Here is a 22,148-nt window from a genome sequence, read left to right on the forward strand (position 1 = left end):
CAGAGTCACAGTCCAACACTCAGACCACTACAACACACTGGCTCCCTTTTAGTAACTACTGAATATAAGTTGCAAAGGGGAGATGCTGGATCAACTCTACTTCCCTGGAGTTTAAATTTACTCACCCTAAGTGACCAGGCAAGTAATACAATTGTCCCTCCACATTTGTGGCTTTGACTTTTGCAAATTTGATTATTCATGATTTTTATTAATGTGTTCTCTCTTGGAATATCTAGGTCCTCCAGTGCAACTTTATGGTCAACTTTAACCAAAATTTGCACTGAAGGACCTAGAGATTACTAAAGAGAACACTCCACTAGGCATATGTAGCTCCTCCAGCGTAATTCTGTGGTCAATGTCTGGCAGATGTTGACCACAGAGTTGCACTGGATGAGATTCCTGGAGAGGTGTTCTCTCAGGTAAAAACATAGTGTTTTTGTTATTTGTGGCTTTTCCACATTAATGGGGGTCCTGTGCCCCTAACCCCAGCAAATGTGGGGGGATGAGTGTAATTCTGTTTAAGACTAGACTGACATTTTTCTAGCTTCTTGCACATAATAATGAGAGCTGCAAATTCTTGTTCTTTTAGTTTTGCAAATGAATTTATTTAAATATTTTGACATGTGTATATGTCTGTGAAAGGTCGTCTTCAGTTGCAAGCAGATCGCCACCAGCAGCATATTAGGACAAGAGATTCATTAATTCAGTCTTTGGCAGCTCATTTGGAATTGGGTGGATTTGAAAGAGTGCCCTTTAGTGAAAGGCAAATTGACAGTTTTCACAAGCTTGTGAAAGAAAGACAGAACAAAGACAAGGAAGCTGCTGATCAGTTGATGGTAAGTATGTTTGCACATTCATTAAAGGCTAAGTTAATTTAACACAGGAAAAGAGCACCACATTTTAAATCTGCAGAGAAGTTAGGGTGCAAACATATACTAATTTATTTCAATGCAAATTACACTGAAACAATGGGACATCAGAATAAATTTTAGATTGGTTTGTACATATGCAAGCTGCATGGGTAAAAGGAGTGATCAGCTCCACTCTGGTGCCACAACAAACTACAGTTCCTGTAGTTTGAGCCATGGCAATTGAAGTGGTGTTAAACCAGATTATTTCTGCAGTGTGGTTGCAGCCTCTGCCCCTTTTTGTAGGATAAACTCAAGTGTTTCTGGGGAATTCAATGAAATCTTTAACTTTTGGATTATGGAGTCCTTCAAAGTTCTGCATTGATCCCTCAGTGATATTTTTTCCAGCATGAAAAAGCTGGGAGGCATTGTTTAGAACAGGGGTAGGCAACCTTTTTGAGCCAGGGGCCGGGTTGCTGTCCCTCAGACAACTGGTGGGCCGAACTCAAAATGGCGCCCGGAGCAGTGCGGAAGCTGCGGCGGGGGCAGCAATTGGCGGCAGGACCGGGCTGGGGCTGGTCCCAAGGCCTCACCAGGCCGGATCCGGCCCGCGGGCTGTAGGTTGCCGACCCCTGGTTTAGAATTTTTGAGCCTCAATATCTCTGGTGTGCTGATGCCACCCAACTCTGCCTCTCTTTCCAACTAAATATTAAGAGGCTGTTCCAGTTCTAAAACAGTAGTAGGAAAACTCATTAGCTCTTTTGGCTTTTCCTACCATCTGTATGCCGATGACACCCAGCTGTATCTTTCCGCCCCTGACCTTTCTCCAAGGCTTGAACAGCAAGTTTCGTCTTGCCTCACAGCTGTCTCGCAGTGGATGCGCCATCGGCGTTTGAAGCTCAATATGTCCAAGACGGAGCTTCTTGTCTTTCCTCCTAAGTCCACCCTTCAACTCTCCTTTTCTGTCTCTGTGGACAACATTTCTATCCAACCAGTCCAGCAAGCCCGCAGTCTTGGTTTTATCTTTGACTCTTCTCTGTCGTGTATCCCTCAGATCCAGACCACAGCCAAGGCTTGTAGATTCTTTTTATACAATATTGCCAAAATCCGACCATATCTCTCCGCCTCCACTGCCAAGATCCTGGTCCATGCCCTAGTGATCTCACGATTTGATTACTGTAACGTCCTCCTGGCTGGGCTTCCTCTTCCTCACCTCCGTCCTTTAATCTCTGTCCAGCATTCAGCTGCACGCATTATCACATCCGCCCAGCGCTCTGACCACATCTCTCCTGTGTTGGCATCCCTTCACTGGCTCCCCCTCCCTTTCTGCATTCAGTATAAGCTCCTGCTGTCGACATTTAAAGCCCTCCATGAACTGGCTCCTCCTTACTTATCAGACCTTCTTTCTCCTCACCTTCCCACCAGGGCCCTCCGTTCTGGTAGTCAAGGTCTGCTGTCTCAGCCCAGGATTTCCTCTGCCCCATCCCGGATTCGCCCCTTTTCACTTGCTGCCCCAGCAAGAGCCATCACTTCTTTAACCAGCTTCAAAACGGAGTTGAAAACCATCCTGTTCAGAGAAGCCTTCCCAGGCATTGCATAATTGTCGCTTACTATTTGATGTTCTTTTGGTGCCTTTTTATCAAACCATTTCCTGTATTGCTATGTACTGTATATGCATTATCCTACTTGAGAGTATGTATTTTCCCTGGAAAATGATTAGCCATCCATTATGAAGCCAAGCCCTCCCTCCAGTCCATCTGCCTTGGTCCAGGCCTCGGAGGTAGAGAGGAACTGCTGGACCTCTTACCCTTTCCCTCCACCACTCCCTTCTCCTTCTGTGTCATGTCTTTTTAGATTGTAAGCCCGAGGGCAGGGATCCATCTAACTAAAAAGATTGCATGTACAGCGCTGTGTAAATTTACAGCGCTTCATAAATAAAGGTGAATAATAATAATAATAATAATATGTCAGTAACAAATTATGCAGAAGCCTGCCTGATCAATTGAAAGGCAGATAAAAGAATAGAAATGCAGTCAAAGTTCAGTGGGATTACACTGCCCCAAAAGTGCAGGTTTGCAGTGTGGGAGTCCAGGTTACGACCTTGTTGCCCTTCTGTCAGTAGTCAAAGCCTCCTCACTCCCTGACATGCTTTCAGGAACTGCAGGACTTTTAATAGTGTGCTGCATTACATTTTAGTTGCTTTATGTCTTTAATTTTTTTAAAATAGGCCTTTTAATTACATTTTAACTTTTTTGGTAAGTTTTTACATATATTGTATTTTTTTGTAAACTACTTGTTCTCGTGAGAAAGCTGAGGGAGAAATACAGGATACAAATGAATAAAAAAAAATAAACAATATAAATAATATAAACAAATAATATGCAAATATCTTTGAATTTTTATGCTTGATTATAAATGGTAAAAAAAGAAATAGAAAGAGTTACTTCTATGGCTTATGACCGCCTGAATCCCAGCTACTGACCACACTGGCTAAGGGATTCTGATAATTGTAGCCCACAAAAGTGTCATTTCCAGGTTCTGTTTAAAAGTGAAATTCAGACTGATAAAAATGTAAAACTAGACTTAATTACCATCTTTTGTTTCAGAGAGCTGATGAGAAATATCAACCACTAGGAGTTTTTCATTAATTTTTTCCCTATCTTGCAAGTATGTGTCAGAGAAGTGACAAAATCTGGGCATTTTATCTAAATAATAAAGTTGAAGGGCACTTACACAGTTATGCCTTCTGCAAAGAGATATTTTCCTGGATCGGAATAAAAAAAAATTCCACTTCTTGGTCCAGGTATCTACCTATGGAATGAATTGGGCTGATGGACTAGACTAGACTTTACCACTTTGAGTTTTCATTGTGGGAATTGTTGTATCTTAACGCTTCCTCCACTCCTTGTTTCAAGCCATTCCAACAAACTAGCATATTAGGAAGAAATTTTGACCTAGACACCTTGCTACTATGTTTGTTATCTGATTTTTCCCTCTGTTTCAAGTAGAGAATGTTCAGTATTATCATTGCTATTACTATTATTGTTACTATCATAATTTATGTCCTGCCTTTGGACACAAGGTGGATTCCAAATTAAAATGATTAGAATAGAATTAAAAGCAACATTAAAACAAAAATTAAACTATTAACCATATTAAAATAATTTAAAACATACACATTAAAAAGTAAAAAAGTAATTGAAAGAGTACAGTTTAAAACAATACAGCATTCGCATCATAGTCGTTAAAAGTCTTAAATTTTAAAAGCCTGCTTGGATTTTTTTTAAAAAGCCTTCTGTTGACAACAAGGAAGGGGCATTACAGTCTTTCCGGGGAGAGAGCTCTAAAGTTTAGGGCAGCCACCAATAAGGCTCTCTCTTGTGTTCCCTCTCTCGGGTTCCCTCCAACTGGACCTGTGAAGGTAGTGGAACTGAAGGAAGGACCTCTCCAGTGGATCTCAAGTTGTATGCAGCTCCTGTGGTTCAGGAAAAGGATCTACCAGCTGTATTTTTAAAGCTGCAATTTGATTACTAGAGTCACAATCATTCCTGCAAATTCTTCCCCATGTCAACCTGAAGCGTATTTTTTGTTTTTGAAAGAACTGTGGCAACGAAGCTTAATATGTATGTTCCTTGACATATCTTATTATGAAACAGATTTAGTAGTATAGTTTTCAAAGGGGAAAGTCAAACTACAGTGGATCCAGATTTCCTGGCGTTAGGGGTGCAAGACTCCCATGAAAGTAGAAAAAAAGACAAATAAAAAACACACTTTTTTTTACCTGAGAGAACACCTCTCAAGGAATTTCTAGGTCCTCCGGTGCAACTCCATGGTCAACATCAGGTGGGTGTTGACCATAGAATGTTTTCTCTGGGAATCTCTCGGTCTTCCAGCGTAACTCTGGTTATCTTCCAGCAGCATCCCGCTGGAGGATGTTGAGATTCATAGAAAGAACATATTAATCAAATATTAATATTAATCAAATCCATGAATAATCAAAGCCAGAAAAGTCAAAGCTGCTAATTCTGAATAATAGTAATTTTGGGTGGTAGTAATCAGGTTGCATTAGACCATGCATATCACTTCTTAATTTTGTATGTGTGTTGAAGGCATCTTACTTAAGAAAATGGTAAGAGCTCTTTGATGCCTATTAAGTGCGATATTTTTTTCCAGGGTGGCCAGCCAAGCCCCCCACCTCATCCCTCCAAGGGACATGATCATACAGTCAGCTCTCATAGCCACAGATTTTTCCCCATGGATTCAAGCATCCACAGTTTTATATATTTTAAAAATATATAATTTCCAAAAAAACCTTTATATTGCAGTTTTATACAAGGGACACCATCTTACTGTACCATCATATTTAATGGGACTTGAGTATCCACAGATACTGATATCCATGGGGGGTCTTGGAACCAAATTCCAGCCCACTGTACTTTCTTTCTGCAGCATATGGAATCCCTTGATACTTATGGCAGCCTGACAGTGATTATGAAATTTTAGCATTATCAGTACAATGAAAGACATAAAGACATTAATAGAAAAGCACGCTTTTTAAACTGATGATTGTGTTCAAAGTTAGTAGTGACACGCTTTTGTTCCCAGGGTTAGATGAGTCTTCTGTGATTACTGGTTAAGAAAGTGAGTACAGCTAAGCTCATTTACTTCATCCTAAGCATATGTCATCCCAAATGGGTCCCTTTTGTTTTTGTGGAACTAACTTCAGATATATTTATCCTTTGTGTAAATACTTTTCATGACTTTTTCAGAGAGAATTTGATGAAAAAGAGGCAGTGAAGCAGAAACAAATCGATGAAATAAGAGATAAAAAAACTGGACTTGAAAGAACTATTGAGTTGAAGTCAGACATTCAAAATAAAAAACAACTTGAAATGAAAAACCTTAAGCATGAATTACATCAGCTTGAAGGATCTTCAGATCGACTCCTGGAACTGGATCAGGAACTTGCCAAAGCAGTAAGATTTACTTTTTGTAATATCAGATAAGGGGCCTACATACCCAAAATACCATAAAGGTTAGAACTTGGATGGGAGACTGCCAATAAATACCCGGTGCTGTAAGCTATATTTCAGAGGAAGGAACTAGCAAAACTAACTCTGAGTATTCCTTGCCTTAGAATGCCTTCTGAAATTCATGGGCTCATTGACACACACACAGCATCAGACTGTGTAACATCTGTTTTACAACATCTAAAGCTGTCTTGTTCAATCAGTTATGATTCCTTTTTTCTTTCCAAATATCCTCTCTGTATATTGGAAGTCTTACACTGATGTTTCTGTAAATATATAGGGCCTGTGTACACTGAGGAGGCGTGTGTGCCTAAGACACACAAATGCCTGCTACTCTTGTGGTGTCTGTGCATATGATGATAGGCATAGCTATGTCTGGATTGGACAGATCAAGGCTGCATATAGGCTCATATTCCAAAGCTTGGAGATCAAGTAGCTCCGTGAATTAGGTTGGCGTGATCTTAGTCATCATGCAGAGCTAAAACCATGGCAATACAGGACTTGGTATAAAGCCTATATAGTTAAAGTTGTGTCATCCTGGATTATTTCTGCAGCACAGATGCAGCCCCAGACTTTATATTGCTTCAGACTGCATGTAAACATTTACATGATTGCTCCCTCATAACATTTGTCCTCTATATGAAAAGAACAAAACAAAACCACTGGTGGCACAGTGGTTAAATGCCTGTACTGCAGCCATTCACTCAGTTGTGAGTTCAATACCAACGAAAGGGCTCAGGGTTGACTCAGGCTTGCATCCTTCCAAGGTCACTAAAATGAGTACCTAGATTGTTGGGGCAATTAGCTTATACTTTGTAAACCGCTTAAGGAGTGCTTAAGTGCACTGATAAGTGGTATAGAAATGTACTTTCTATTGCTATTGCTATTCTAACTTAGCTGCCTGCATAAATTGCTGTATACAGGAGATTCTTACCTGGGGGTGCATTTTGTTGGCCAAGGCTTCCTTTTAATGAGAAATAGAGTTGAAAGATGAAAAAAGGCTTCTTCAGCAGCTAGAAATTCTGTCTTGTGTCCATAGCTAACACTAGTTATCACCATGTGAATACCACTCCAGTTTTAACTGTCCAGAGTTTGTTAGAAGATACATTCCTGACAGCTTGCATTATTTTTCTCTTCAGAATCATGAACTAGATGAAGCCGAGAAGAACTACAGGGTTGACATGCTAGAAAAAGAAATACAAGGGCTTCAAAAAGAGAAGACAGATTTGGATGGCATCCTTCGGAAACTGGATAAAGAGATGGAGCAGTTGAACTTAAATACGACAATTATAACCCAAATGGACATGCTGAAGAAAGATAAAGTAGTGCATTTTTTCCAACACTCCTAATATCTTAGAATACATAATTTTAAATGTATTTTTTCTGTAAAAGGCCTGGTTCAAAGGAGTGCCAAGTGCATTGGTCAGCACTATATGAGACATAATTCTCTGCACCGCCACCCCACTCTCCTTTTGACAGCTGACAATACCTTATTTGTTCAAGCAGACTTTTAAAATTTTATTGTTAAAGTCTTTTTATTGATTCTTTTTGGAAGCCGTCTTGGTCTCCACTTTGCAAGAAAGTCAGTGTACAAAACCAGTCAATCAATCAATGTTTGCTACTTGGAACACAATTGTAAAATATGGTTAGCCTCAAGGCAAGAAAGGGATCAGAGGGGAGGAAGAGACATAGCCTCAGCATGGGCAACTGAATATTTTCAGAATTGCAAATGTTTTGTTTATCTGTCTGTTGTTGTTAAGCTAATATATAATTGAAGAACACAGCTACAAGTTATTTGTATCCATCTCTTTATTTAAAGGCTGATAAAGAGGAGCAAATCAGAAAAATAAAGTCCAGGCACAGTGAAGAATTAATCTCCTTGTTGGGATATTTCCCAAATAAACGGCAGCTTGAAGATTGGCTTCACTCTAAAATTAAAGAAATTAATCAGACAAGAGACAAACTTGCCAAGCTCAAGTAAGTATTCATTCATATGAAAAAGGCATAAATGATGATGCAATAAAAAAGTGGAGTGATTTGTTTTCAATCTCCCCAGCCCCTCTCTAGGTTTTTAGTTTTTAAAAAAACCTACTTAGAGCAGTGAATCCTATTTAAATAGTTACAATGAGGCAGCAAATAAGTAAAAATCAATTAAGTCAAATAAGAACTAACTAGGCCTGACCCTGCTTAGCTTCTGAGATCAAACAAATGGGCATATTCAGGGTGGTATGGCCATAGGTGAGATGAATAAGTATAAAAACAGCAGCATTCTAAGCCTTCTTTTAGAAGCTAAGGTTGAAAATGTCTGCTGAAAAGAATAAGTTTAAGCTGTTGGCTGAAGTTAGACAGGCTAACTTCTTAGGCAGAACATTCATTCCTTTTGTGCCACTGTGTAGAGGATAGTGCATTCATTTAATCTAAATGTGTTTAGGACATGAATGTCCAGATTTGACCAAAAAGCTGTAATGTATCAATGTTTTATCAGTTTTTTTGTTTATTTTACAAGAATTAAGAATGATCTTAATCTTACACAATATTGTGCTTCTGGCAGTGAGATCTTGCCAGAAATTGTGCTTCCGTTTGCAGTGCTGGGACGGGGGGTGGCTAAAACAGGACTTTGGTAGATAATCTGAAGGGTGAGGCAGGTTTATATGGGTAGGGACAGTTCTCAGGATACTGTGCTCTCTGCCTGTATAAGGCTTTAGTAGTCAAAAAGGGATTTTGAGAAAGGAAGTGGGGCAGACATGAGAGAGGGTGTAAGGATGTTGAGGAAGGAAGTGGAAGATGCAGATATGGGAGAGGTGGTGTAAGAGATGTTAACATGATAGAAAGAGATCCTCCTATGGGGTTTACTGTTTCGTTAACTGAATGATAGAAAAGAATAGTCACATGCATTGGAATTTACCAGCCAGAAAGCTGTTGAGTTTTCCCTAGCCAGTTCAGTTATGAAAGCATAGTTCTGGAACTTTTTCCCCCTAGTATAATTGTGGCCTGATTGCTGTGCAGTTCATGGGATTACTTAACATCATTTTGCCCTTTCCAGATTATGGATTTTGTTGTTGTTGTTGTTAAATGGCCTTCTTGTTCTACCCTTTTAAAAAATGCACAGGCTCTCAGAGAGCAAGTGTGTTTGCATGACATGTCAAGTCAGGCATCTGTATGCAGTGGGAGCATGTCAGTCAGAGATCTACATGTATCAGGAGCTGTAGCCAAAACACATAGCTTTTTTTGTTCATTGTTTGTGTCTCATGTTGTAAGAACGCAGGAAGCTGCCCTTTTCTGACTTGCTTCTCTGTCAGAAAAACAGAGTAACAAGCCTAAGAAACTTTGGATTCTTCCTTTGGTTTGTCAGGAGAGAAACAAATTAGAGAAAAGTGGTTGCCTGCATATACGCAATACTGTGGGCCAAAGCTGCAGGCAGACGCATTGGGAACTCCATGTAGCTGAGCTCACATTAATTTAATGAATCTGTGATAGATGGGATAGTTGGTTCTTGGCTAGTTGTGCCGTGTATGTTTGTCTTCTAAGTTGAATTCTCATGTATAAAACACAGTTAACCAAGAAAATGCAGTTGCAACTCCCCCACTATGTGTGCACAGTGAAACAGGATAGTGTGTTCATCACACAAGTCTGGGTTGGAACCACATGTGGTAAGATGCAGGTAGACTGCAATCCAGTGTTTTCTTACCTGAGCATAAGCTGCAGGGAACGTTGTGAGATTTAATGTGCATGATTATGTTGCGGGTTAGTTCCTACTGAAATTGATGGTGCTTAATATCATGGCTAACTTGTTAAACTAATAAAATGGCATCTAACTTAGATGTGGGTTTTCTGTATAGAGGTAATATTGGTGTCAATATGCTTAGATTTTATCTTCTATAAATACTCCCATTGGAGAGCCACTGTAGTGTAGTGGTTTGAGCATTGGACTGTGACTCTGGAGAACAGGTTTTGAATTCTCTCTCAGCCATGAAACCACTGTCAGACTCTGGGCAAGTCACTCTTTCTCAGCCTCAGAGAATGGCAGTGGTAACCCTCCTGAAGAAACATGCTAAGAAAACCTTGTGATAGGGTTGTCTTAGGGTTGCCATAAGTCAGAAATGACTTGAAGGCACACAAAAACAAATAAATACTTCTAATACACTATTCTAGTGTACTATTAATTATAATTGTAAATGCTAAGGACGTTTGTCTGTCTCATTTTCTTTCTCTCTTTTCTTTCTCACCCCCCCTCCCGCCTCCAGGTTGAACATGACACAGTGGTCTGGAGGACTGATAGAATATTATTCTAAGTTGAGAAAGGCTCACTGCCTCTTTTCCCTTCCCTACTTGCATACTCATTTCATCAGGCTTTTCTTTAAGTTGATGCACTATATTGTTCACATTGAGCAAATAAAAGTTAATGCTGATCTCTAAAATGTGATTTGAAATGAGTTTGCAAACCATAGCAGTGCTAATTATGTCTACTTCTGGTAAAATGGAGTTTTGTTCGATTTTATAAAACTTTGGACTTAATAGAGGTTCAGTATATTGAAAAAAAAAGTGAAAAATATTCTGTTTTGATCAGTTGCAGCATTTGATGGGATTTCCCTATGATTTGGCTTCTTTTCTGAGATGAAATTGGATAGTGTGGCGCTACAGGCAGTGAACCTCTGAAAGGAGTGAGCAGCTGCAAACTGGGACTTGAGGGGAAAGGGAAAGAGGGGGTTCATGCTATCCTGCTTTGGTTATATACGTGGCTTGAGGAAAATGATGAGGTTGTTACTGTTATTAAAAGGAAAACTAAATACCGTATTTTCCGGCATATAAGACAACTGGGCATATAAGATGACCCCCAACTTTTCCAGTTAAAATATAGAGTTTGGGATGTACTTGCCGTATAAGACTACCCCTCTTCCAACGCACATCAAGCAAAAATTAAAAAAAATCAGATTTGATTTCAATATGGTAATTTTAATTCAAATGCTTATGACATGCAGGTACTTAGCAGGAAACCTTGTTGTATATAAAGCCTGCTTGGATTGGTCAGTTCTCCCTGCCTGCCCAGTGCTCCCTGTCTCCAAGACTATCAGAGCGGTAGCTGCTTTCATACGATTGCCGCATATGGCGGGGATGTGGCCACAGCCGTTTTTGAGCTCCCCCCACCATATGCAGTGACCGCAGATTCTCTAGTCCAGCTCAGAAGTTTCAGCACCTGCCCTATAAGATGACACCCGGCGTATAAGACGACCCCTGACTTTTGAGAAGATTTTCCTGGGTTAAAAAGTAGTCTTATATGCCAGAAAATACAGTACATCACTACATATCCAATGTGGTCTTGCGTTCAGTCCCTCTTGTTAGTGTTGCCAGTTGTTTCAGCAGCAGCAATGTTCCCTGTATTTGAAAGTACAAGATAACATAACATTTACAAAATGAAGATAACAGGACTTTGCATTCCAGCAGAGTGGGGCATCATAACAAAAAAGCATGGGAAATCACTAGCATAACACAGCCTAGAAATGAAGGACACTGTTGTACTAAAGTAAAAAATAGACATCCATAAATAGCTTAGTAAAGCAGTCTGAATTGAATCAGTAAGTTTTTGCCTTAAACCTTTGCATTTGGTTGAGGTGCTCTAATTTACAAAGAAACAAGGCTGATTTTGACTGGTGAGTGTCATCTGACAGATAGATGACTCCACTCAGACAACACATTTGCAGGATTATGTTGTTGTGTGCCTTCAGGTTATTTCTAATTTATAACAACCCTATCACATGGTTTCTTAGCAGAATTTTTTCAGAGGGGCTTGGTCCTTACCTTCCTCTGAGGCTGAAAGGTTTCCATGGCCGAGTAAGGATTCAGACCCTGAGTAATTATTTGAACCCATTATGCTAGTCCAACACTCAAACCAGTATACCAAGCTGGCTATCAGCAGGCTTATACTTCCATATTTTGATTATATATTAAAAGACAGAATTAAACAATCCAGCTAGGTTTTTTAAAATTAAATCTGAAATGGCAAGAGTAATTACATCTAATTTCTGATTACAACAATATTTACATTTCAGCAAAGATCTTGTTTCAGCAGAGCAAAATAAAAATCATATTAGCACTGAATTAAGGAAGAAAGAAGAGCAGCTATCAGATTATGAAGAAAAGCTTTTTGATGTTTGTGGAAGCCAGGATTTTGAAAGTGATCTCTATAGACTTCAGGAAGAAATTGAAAAAACATCCAAGCAACGTGGTAGGTTTATAACTCCTCTCTATTTTCCCACAGTTTCCGTAATCTGTTTCAGATTTAGGTTAACATGCTGGTGTGTATTCTCTTTTTAATTTTTAACTCAGATATATGGCATTGACAACTTTCACTTTAATAATTATAATAACACTATTTTGTCATGGAAAAAATTGTTAGCATAAATCTGAAATATATCTCATGCCTTCCCTTTAAAAATATAAACATTTCAATTTCCTTTTCTCTAATTTATTTTTGTTTTCCATTGGAACAGTTGTCACCCATCCTTTTACTTTGAGCAATTAGTGATGTTTCATTGTTCCTAGCTCCACTGGGCTAAAGCCAATATGATGCTAGCAGTCTCAGCAGGCCTCTTCCCCCAACCAGCAGTCTTCTGGGTTGCCAAAAACCTGTTGGGGAAGCAGGTTTTTAGGTCACACTGAAGATTTGAAGGCAGGAGGGAGTCCTATCTTGCCTGTCCTATCTCTTCTGCCAGAGGTTCACTGTTGCATCTTGCCTAATGGTCCCATCTGAAATAAGGGTATTCCCTCGATGTTCACTAAGGGATATATGAGGAGTCTGTACCAATATCATTCAGGCATCAGTCTTGCAGTTTTGATGTATCTGTGGGATTTATTGATCTACATTAGGTGCTTGCTACTTGGGTGTATGTGGTTAAAGTAGTTATTTGCCTTTCCTTTGCCTCAATTGCTGAATTTCATAAAATGTTGCCCTTTCTTTGTCTTCTGAATACTGATTTGATGTAATTTCCCTCCCTCAAAACAGCCATGCTTGCTGGAGCTACAGCAGTTTATTCCCAGTTCATCACACAGTTAACAGATGAAAATGAGGCGTGTTGTCCAGTTTGTCAGAGAGTCTTCCAGACAGAGTCAGAACTGCAGGAAGTGATAGATGATCTTCAGAAGAAGTTGCGCCTTGCTCCAGACAAACTGAAGACAACGGAATCTGAGCTTAAGAGGAGAGAGAAAAAACGTGATGAAATGATGTCACTCAAACCTGTCAGGTGAGACAGAGAGTTTAGCATTTTGTGGTACTGTAAAGGTGAACAACATTTTGAAAGAATACAGCCATTTAAAAATCACTTCAGCTGAGCCCTATGTGTTTTTGAAAGCAACTTGTATATGGTACATCTCTTCATAATAACTCTTATATGCTACTTTTCAGTCAGAAGTATAGCTTCTAAAGAGTAAACAAGGCATTTTCTCTGGAATTGTTGGAAGAGGCACAACAAGATGAACTTGTGTCTTTTGAGTTAAGTTGGGATAAGTCTTCTTGCTTGGCTGAGCTGTTTGGAGACTTGCATGTATTTTTGTCAGTGTTGAGGCATACGCTGCTAGAATACATGGAAAGGAGAAGAGGTTACTGCTGAAAAACTTGACTTTTGAAAGGACATGAATAACTGATTTGGCTAGGGATGGATCTCACAACATTGGCTCTCACAGATTCTGGGAGGCTGTGAGTAGGAACTCATGAACAGGGAGGAGAAACAGTTTTTTTCTATGGACAGTAGTGGATTAGCTTAGCTAGGCCTGGAGTCCAGTGTCACTGACTACATAAGCAAAAAAGTCATGGACAGTGAAGAAACTGCTGCAGTGATCTGTAATATTGGTGTTACACATTTTATTTCTGCTGAAGATATAAAGTTACACCAGCAGCAAGTTCAAGCTGGTTGCATTGCTGGGGGAGAGTGTACTATAACTTAAATACCATGTAAGTATACTATAGTTCATCAAAGGAAATGAAAAGTTTCTGAACAGAACAGAGCAGACGGTTGGAAGAGTAACTGAGAGGGATGCCTTTAGGGATGTGGGAGGTTACTGTATACAGGTGGAAAATGTTTGGAAGAAACTCAATCAGAACAATCAAGAGCTACACTGTATCTTTGGCAGTACACAGTTGATTCCAGGACCTACTCTTGGGCACTGATTCTGACACGCATGAACAGTCAGCATTTGATGAATGTATGATAAATGTTATAAGCTAAAACAAAGTCTGTGTGAATGTATTTGTTAAAAATTTATTCTTTTTGTTAAGGCAAATAGTAGCTGAACTGCAAGAAAAGGACATACCAGACTTAAGGAACAAGCTACAGGCTCTCAACAGAGAGATTCAGCATCTTAAAAGTGAGATAGAAGAACAGGAAACCCTCTTGGGTACTATCATGCCGGAGGAAGAAAGTGCTAAAGCATGTCTCCAAGATATTACACTTATGGAAAGGTATCAGGTAAATGTACTAAACAAACTAGCCTTTACGCCAAATTTCTTTATTCACATGCTGCTTGCATGAAGGGCAGAGCACATTGAAAGGGTCTGTATCCCCATCCACCTCTTCTCTCCTTAGTCAACTAACATGAAAGATACTTATTCAGGGGTAGGCATGCTGGCTGTACAGCAGGATAAAACAAAATGCAAAATCCATCAAAGAGTGATCCCTTTATGGGCAGGCCAAAATGCACAAAACACATAAAGCAAGCTTTTGAAGCTCCACTGGCTTCTTCATCAGGCTAAAGATGTTTAAAAATCATACAGAGGAAAGGGGGTAAAATGACAAAGAGTGATAGACCTACATAGAATCATAGAGTTGGAAGAGAGTGCAAGGGCCATTCAGTCCAACCTCATTCTGCCATGCAGGAAATCTCATAGAATCGTAGAGTTGGAAGAGACCACAGGGACCATCCAGTCCAACCCCCTGCCATGCAGGAAATCCAAAGCAAAGCATCCCCGACAGATGGCCATCCAGCCTCTGCTTAAAGACCTCCAAGGAGGGAGACTCCACTACACTCCAAGGGAGTGTGTTCCACTCTCGAAGAGCCCTTACTGTCAGGAAGTTCCTCCTAATGTTGAGATGGAATCTCTTTTCTATAGTTTGCATCCATTGTTCTGGGTCCTGTTCTCTGGAGCAGCAGAAAACAAGCTTGCTTCCTCCTCAATATGACATCCCTTCAAATATTTAAACAGGCCTATCGTATCACCTCTTAATCTTTTTTTTCCCCCAGGCTAAACATCCCCTGCTCCCTAAGTCGTTCCTCATAGGGCATGCATGGTTTCCAGGCCCTTCACCATTTTAGTTGCCCTCCTTTGGACGCGCTCCAGTTTCTCAACATCCTTTTTAAATTGTGGTGCCCAGAACTGGACACAGTATTCCAGGTGGGGCCTGACCAGAGCAGAATAGAGTGGTACTATTACTTCCCTTGATCTAGACACTATACTTCTATTGATGCAGCCTAAAATTGCATTGGCCTTGTTAGCTGCCTCATCGCACTGTTGACTCATGTTTATTTGTGGTGTTGTCTAAGAAACAGAGACATGCTGGACCCCAAGAGAAGTTTAAATTGGGGTTTAAATTTTACTGTCTTTTGTCTTGATCCCCATGTGGCTAAGAAAGAAATGGTCTTTGTTTATGTTGAGATCCCTCCATACCAACTGAGCTACAGCAGAGACAACATCAATAGAAAATGTAGGCCTGTGGCTCCAACGCTGTCAGTTTTTTTCTTTCTCCTTTATAATTTTTTTTAACATACAGAAAAAGCCAATGGAGCTTTGAAAGCTTGTGTTATGTATGTTGTGAATTTTGGCTGGCCAATAAAGGAATCATTCTTTTGTGGATTTTGTGTTTAACAAGAATTATGTGGGTATTGTGGTTGCAAATAAGCTTCATGTGCTGGGACTTCAAGGGGAAAGAAGGAGCTGTTCTCATGCCCAGTGGAAATATCATATGTGGCCACTTGTACCTGTAGTGGACTTGACTGAGTCCAAAATATGTTTTCAAGCAGTACAAAAATGCCAGAATTTGTTTATTTTTTCAGACTGATTTAAAGGACGTTGAACGAAAAATTGCTCAGCATGCTACTAAGCTAGAAGGTGTGGATTTAGGTCGAACGCTTCTACAAGTGAGCCAAGAAAAGCAAGAGAGAAAACATCAGTGGGATACAGGTAACCCTGTATGAATAGTCTTAAGGTTTCCTTCATATTCAAGGCATTGCAATATAGTTCTAGATTTCCCAAACTGGTATGAAAAAAATCACTGATTGATTGTTGCAATTTTCAAACTCTTTGGGATGTGAGACATTACCATTTTCGAGCATCGCAGCTGGTGATTTTACAAAATGGCTGTTGGGCACCATTTGAGCATCTTTTAAATCACATATTTCTAAATAACAGGAAAAAATGTTTTGGAATTTAAATGGTATCAATTTTTTTATTTTATTTTGTATAGAGAATAACTTAAATTACGTGAATCATCATCTGTCAATATTTATTTATCTAGATGTGAGTGTTTGTGCCTTCAAGTACTAACCAGGGCTGACCCTGCTTAGCTTCTACGATCAGACAATTAGTCTCAAAGGTACTACAAGTTCCCTTTGCATAAGATCAGACAGGATAAGTTGCCTATATTGTGTTTATGTACCACAGAAATATTCAGGTCAGGTAAAATACCTTGTAGTCCTTCCTTGACTTAATTCAATGCAATAACTCCTTAACTCTTGCTATAACATTATTAAGCCATTTTGGTATCTCTGGAGATTGGTTTTCCACAGTAACGTTTGCTGCCAATTTTTGTGTCGTCAAATTGCTTGTTGAACTATGGTGACCCCATTAATTTCATAGGGTTTTCTTAGGGAAGGAATACTCAGAGGTGGTTTTTCCAGGTCCTTCCTCTGAAATATAGCACCTGGTATTCGTTGATTGTCTCCCATCAAGATCAGATGGGAGCTGGTGTCTTTATGGTATTTAGGTCTTTGCTGTCCATATGGTAACTGCTAATAAATGTTCAACACCATTAGGCCTGAAGAAGAGCCCTCCCTCCTTGCCAACTGTCATCTTCCGGCCTGGAGGGAGTGAAAGGACAGGCCCAACACCATCAGGCCCGGCCTCGATTAAGAAAAAGAGCTCTCCCTCCAGTCCATCTGCCTTGGTCCAGGCCTCAGAGGGAGAGAAGAATGCTGGACCTGATCCCCTCCCCCCACCATTCCCTTCTCCTTTTGTGTCGTGTCTTTTTAGATTGTAAGCCTGAGGGCAGGAAGCCATCTATTATCCCCTCTGTTGTAAGCTGCCTGGATTCCCAGTGATTGGACAGCATATAAATAATAATAATAATAATAATAATTATTATTATTATTATTATTATTATTATTATTATTATTCAAATGTCTCTGTCTTTAGTTTTGTCCTACTTTGTGATAAATCATAATAATATTACAACAGGAACATGAAAAACTCTTCTGAATATCTATTTACAAGTCTATGAGATTATTTGTGCCTGTGATACCATAGCACAGGGGTTCCTAACCTGGGGGTCGTTCGACCCTTTCTTAGGGGTCGCCAGGTTGGGGTTCCCCCTGCCTCCCCCTCCTCCCTTTTTCCCAGCAGGCACCCGGGAGGAGAAGGCAAGAGGGCTGGGGTCTCCTCCCCTCACCTTCTCCCTGCGGGTGCCCTCAAAGGCACCCGGGAAGAGAAGGCGAAAGGGATGGGGTCGCCTTCTCGCGGGTGCCCTTGAAGGCACCCGGGAGGAGAAGGCGAAAGGGATGGGATTGCAAGCCCCAGCAGGCTTTGCGACTGGAAGTCCTGCCCCTTCTTCCCCGGTGGCCTCCCTGATTGGTTGGGAGGCTGGGAAGGGGTGGGACATCTGTATGTGGGACATTGTATACTACAATGCACATCTGTTTAATTTTGGTTTACTTACTGGCATAGTAATGATTTTGATTAAATTTCATCCAGCTGTGTATTGAGACTGTAGTTTACTGCAATGTTGAAGCAATACTTCAATTATGCTTTCAGTTACTGGCAAAATCGAATTGAAGCAGACTCTTAAACAAGACCAGCAAAATCAGGTTCAAAGTCTAAAGAGTACAGTGAATGAGCTTAAGGCAGAGAAACTTCAACTATGTAGTCGTTTGCAGCGTCGACAGCAACTGGAAGAGCAGACTGTGGAGCTGACTACTGAGGTTCAGTCACTGAACAGAGAAGTTAAGGTAAGAAGAATTAACACAATGATAACACAGGTTGTTTTTCTGTTCCCCTCCCCATGTCTCATATTTTAAAAAATCCTGCCAAGTCATAGAAAATATAATACTGTAGAATCATAAGAGTTGGAAGAGACCACAAGGACCATCCAGTCCAACCCCTGCCATGCAGGAAATCTCAGTCAAAGCATCCCCGACAGATGGCCATCCAGCCTCTGTTTAAAGACTTCTAAGGAAGGAGATTCCACTACACTCTGAAGAAATCAAAAACAAACTTGTAAAGCAAAAGGAATACAGAATGATTTTTATTACTTTTTTAGGAAGCAAAGGAGCAGATCTCTCCTCTGGAAACAACTTTAGAAAAACTACAACAAGAAAAAGAAGCATTAATGAACAAAAAGAACACAAGTTACAGAGCAACACAAGAGAAGGTTAGAGAGTTTGTATAATATGGTTAGCTAAAATAATATAACTGTTTCTTGTAGGCAACAGTTGCATACATTTCCCAATTAAAAGTATATCTTGTCAATTTTAATGGCTCCCCAAATTTCTAGATAGTCAGAATTAGGCAGTTTGACTGACAATGACTGATGTAGTTTAGAAATTTGAGATACATCTAGCTAGCGATCTGAGTATATCTTTCTGAAAGAGCAACAAAATGGCAAGTTCAATGTAAACAATTATAAAACAGGTGTGAGTCTCCAGGTGATGTTGGACTACAAATCCCAGCACCCCTAGCTAGCATTACCAATGATGAGGAATGTTGTGAGTTGCAATCCTACAGCAGCTGAAGGGTATCATGATTTTCATTCCTGGTGTAATGTGAGAACTTCAAAAAGTGAGAACTTCACACATGCAGCAGTGGAAGCCAAATTATGGTAATAAAACCAGGGGAAAAGAAGCTTGAATTTTTGAATAGTTGACTGAAGACACTGATTCAGTTTGCAGCAGCTATGAAAAAGATAAATCTCTGTTAGGGATTATTAGAAAAAAGACATAAAACAAAGCTGCCAGTACTGTAGTGCCCTTATATATCTGTGGCTAAGGTGGACAGCATACTTTCTAGTAGGAAATAGAATTCACTGTAGATCTCCCAGTATTTCAATGGAATCAGTAATAAAACCAGTCCCTCCTTTATGTTACAGCATGAAGCAAGAAGACTGTGAGTTCATTCATTTCTGATACTCAGTGATGATTTCTGGGTTCAGAGGTCTGCCCATAGTTGCACTATTTGGAATGTTGTGTACAATTTCTGTTCTCAAAATAGGATATTTCTGGGCTTCAATTGAAGAGAAGTATTTCTAAGCCCTCCTGTCTTCCTATTTTTGGCCTTCTACCTTCTATTTCATACCACCAAAAGGGTGGAAAAGTCTCTTAATAGCCACCTGTGGCTGTCCACATATGAAAACTGTTTGTAAGAGGGGACATTTTATTTCTTTGAATCAATTTATGTAAAACTGTATAATGTTTTTTAAACGTTGTTGTCTAATTTGTTTAGCCTTCCTATTATGATAAGAAAAATGTAGTATTTTAAGTTCACTTGGACAGTGTGTTGTTTCAATATATGCATTTCTTGTCAGCAAACTTATCTACATGTATATGCTCTCCCAGATAAATGACATAAAAGAAAAAGTTAAAAACATCAGTAGCTATGTGAAAGAAATTGAAAATTACATCCAAGAAGGGAAAGAAGAATACAAACAGGTAATTATAAAATATGTTAAAGACATTAAAGACCTTCCAAGATAATAGTACAGTTTTAATCAAACATTTAATTGAAAATCAGTGCAGACTCTGTGGTACCATAAAGGTGATGAAATTTATTAGCACATATACTTTTGTGAACTACTGCAGCCTACTTTATCATGTACAGGAAGTGTTATCCTGAACCTCAGGTAGACATACAGTAGATTTTGTTTTGGCTTTTTTATGCAACAGACTAACATAATCAGTCTTCCTTAAAACACAATTTCTTTCATAGCAAAAAGAATCTGAACTTGATGAAGTCAAGATCCAGCTAGCAGAATGTGAGAAAAAGAAAGAGAAGATAAATAAAGAAACAGGCACAATTAGACAAGACATTGATACTCAAAAGGTAACTTTTAAACATTATTCCCAAATGATTCCACAAATTACAGGTGGATGACTGCAGCATTGAAGACTGGGGGAGCACTCTTATCAATAAAATAATACATAAACATGTGTTTGACATGTGTATAAACTGCCCAAATTGGACTCACCTAATAAACTAAGATTTACTAGACTGTTAGGCAGATGCTGTTATGTCACCTTATGTTTTGTTTTGTTTTTTTGTGGGGGGGGGGGGTCATATATTGCCTAATGAGTATTTGTAGGTGAGTGGCACAATAGTTTAAAACACTTCAATGTCATTTTATAAGGGCCATTTTACAAAAGTAAACCCTCTTTTTAGTAGATAGTAAGCAAACCAAAGAAATAAAGTCTGCTGGACTTATGCATTGCTTTGAAATGTACTCCCTGGTATCAAACAGCCAGGTCCAGTAAACCAAATCAAGGACTTATCACCTAGCCCAATTACATATATCAATATGTTATATTTTTCAATTCATATATTAGCATCATATATATATAAGCAGATAGCATTGTTAATGTGCTCTCTCTCTCTCTCTCTTTATATATACACACACACACACACACACACCTTTTAAGTAGTTGTAAAAAGGGCATTAGAATGGAGAATAGCATTTGCCTTGGACATTAAGGCTATCACAGTAATTACTTTTCTCAATAAAGGTGGGGTACAAACTACAGACTGTCCAAAAAGCTTTTTGCAGGTTCTTTCTATGCCGTGGCAGTGTCATAACGAGTGCACCACAGTCACGTGCGAGGGGTGAGGGGCGTCTAGAAGCGCCGCCCTGAGGCAACCCCCGCACATGACAAGGGCGTCCTTTTTGGCCCATCTGTACAGGGTCAAAGTAATTTCAGGGAATAATAAGAATTGAAGGCTGAAGAGCAACAAGTGATACTTCTCAGGGATTAAGTATTTAGAATTGTTATGGTACTAGAGAAAATAAAGTATGAATAAAGTTGATACATGTTAAGAGTTTTACTATCAGTTTTTTTAAAATCTTCAATTCTGTATTAAGAATGGACCTAAACACAAATAATGTCTTTCTAGCCTTCTTTTCCTCTTTATCTCCCGAGCATCCCAAAAGGTCACTTCATTTCTATTAGATCCTTAAGTTCTATTGAAAGCTTCTTTAGAAATCTTGCAACACAGAATTCTGTATTTATGCCCTTTTTATTTATAACCTACCCATACCTCAAAGAATATGATATAAAATCATAAAATCACAGAGTTGGAAGGGGTGTTGTGGGCCACTGAGTCAAACTTGCTGCTCATATCAGGGACCCCAGCCTGAACATCTCCAGAAGGTATCTGTCCAGCCAGTTTTTGAAGACATGCAGAGAGGGAGACTTCACCACCTCTCTAGGCAACCAGGACTTCAGGCTCAATTCAGGCTTGCATCCTTTCGAGGTTGCTAAAAACAGTGTTGTTATTGTTTTTAAATGGTGTGGTACATACTTTCATTCTGTTGCAAATTACAAATTAAAAGACCCAAACAGCAATGTTTTGCCATTCGAAGGTATTCCAAAAGAATATGTTACATTATTCATTATATTAAGATTATGTTATTCACGAGGTGGTGGGGAAAGAGGAATGGAATCTATATGAGTGACCAAAAAGCTGTTTCTTTTTAACTTAGAATCACAGAATCGTAGAGTTGGAGGAGACTGTAAGGGCCATCCAGTCCAACCCCATTCTGCCATGCAGGAAATCTCAATCAAAGCATCCCCGACAGATGGCCATCCAGCCTCTGTTTAAAGACCTCTAAGGAAGGAGACTTCACTACACTACGAGGGAGTTTGTTCCACTGGCGAACAGCCCTTACTGTCAGGAAGTTCCTCCTAATGTTGAGGTGGAATCTCTTTTCCTGGAGCTTGCATCCATTGCTAGTCTCTGGAGCAGCAGAAAACAAGCTAGCTCCCTCAATATGACATCCCTTCAAGTATTAAAACAGGGCTTTCATAT

General features: G+C 39.6%; 1 protein-coding gene across 4 annotated transcripts in view; it reads left to right on the forward strand.

Annotated features, from left to right (window-relative positions):
- Positions 1–22,148, forward strand: part of RAD50 (RAD50 double strand break repair protein) — a 63,237-nt gene that overhangs the window by 26,104 nt on the left and 14,985 nt on the right. For all 4 annotated transcript variants that reach the window (XR_016281772.1, XM_089530749.1, XM_089530759.1 and 1 more), the window contains 12 exons: positions 643–836; positions 5,618–5,824; positions 7,018–7,200; positions 7,698–7,855; positions 11,926–12,101; positions 12,879–13,116; positions 14,148–14,337; positions 15,920–16,046; positions 17,892–18,085; positions 18,397–18,507; positions 19,688–19,780; positions 20,058–20,171. Coding sequence is in view for 3 of the 4 variants with exons in the window: in XM_089530749.1 (XP_089386875.1) it covers positions 643–836; positions 5,618–5,824; positions 7,018–7,200; positions 7,698–7,855; positions 11,926–12,101; positions 12,879–13,116; positions 14,148–14,337; positions 15,920–16,046; positions 17,892–18,085; positions 18,397–18,507; positions 19,688–19,780; positions 20,058–20,171 (1,985 nt within the window). In the remaining variant the exon portion in view is untranslated. The remainder of the gene's footprint in view (positions 1–642; positions 837–5,617; positions 5,825–7,017; positions 7,201–7,697; positions 7,856–11,925; positions 12,102–12,878; positions 13,117–14,147; positions 14,338–15,919; positions 16,047–17,891; positions 18,086–18,396; positions 18,508–19,687; positions 19,781–20,057; positions 20,172–22,148) is intronic.

The sequence above is a fragment of the Sceloporus occidentalis genome, unplaced genomic scaffold, assembly GCF_023333645.1.
Source record: "Sceloporus occidentalis isolate IW3139 unplaced genomic scaffold, rSceOcc1.0.p SCAF_1, whole genome shotgun sequence".
Taxonomy (NCBI): Eukaryota; Metazoa; Chordata; class Lepidosauria; order Squamata; family Phrynosomatidae; genus Sceloporus; species Sceloporus occidentalis.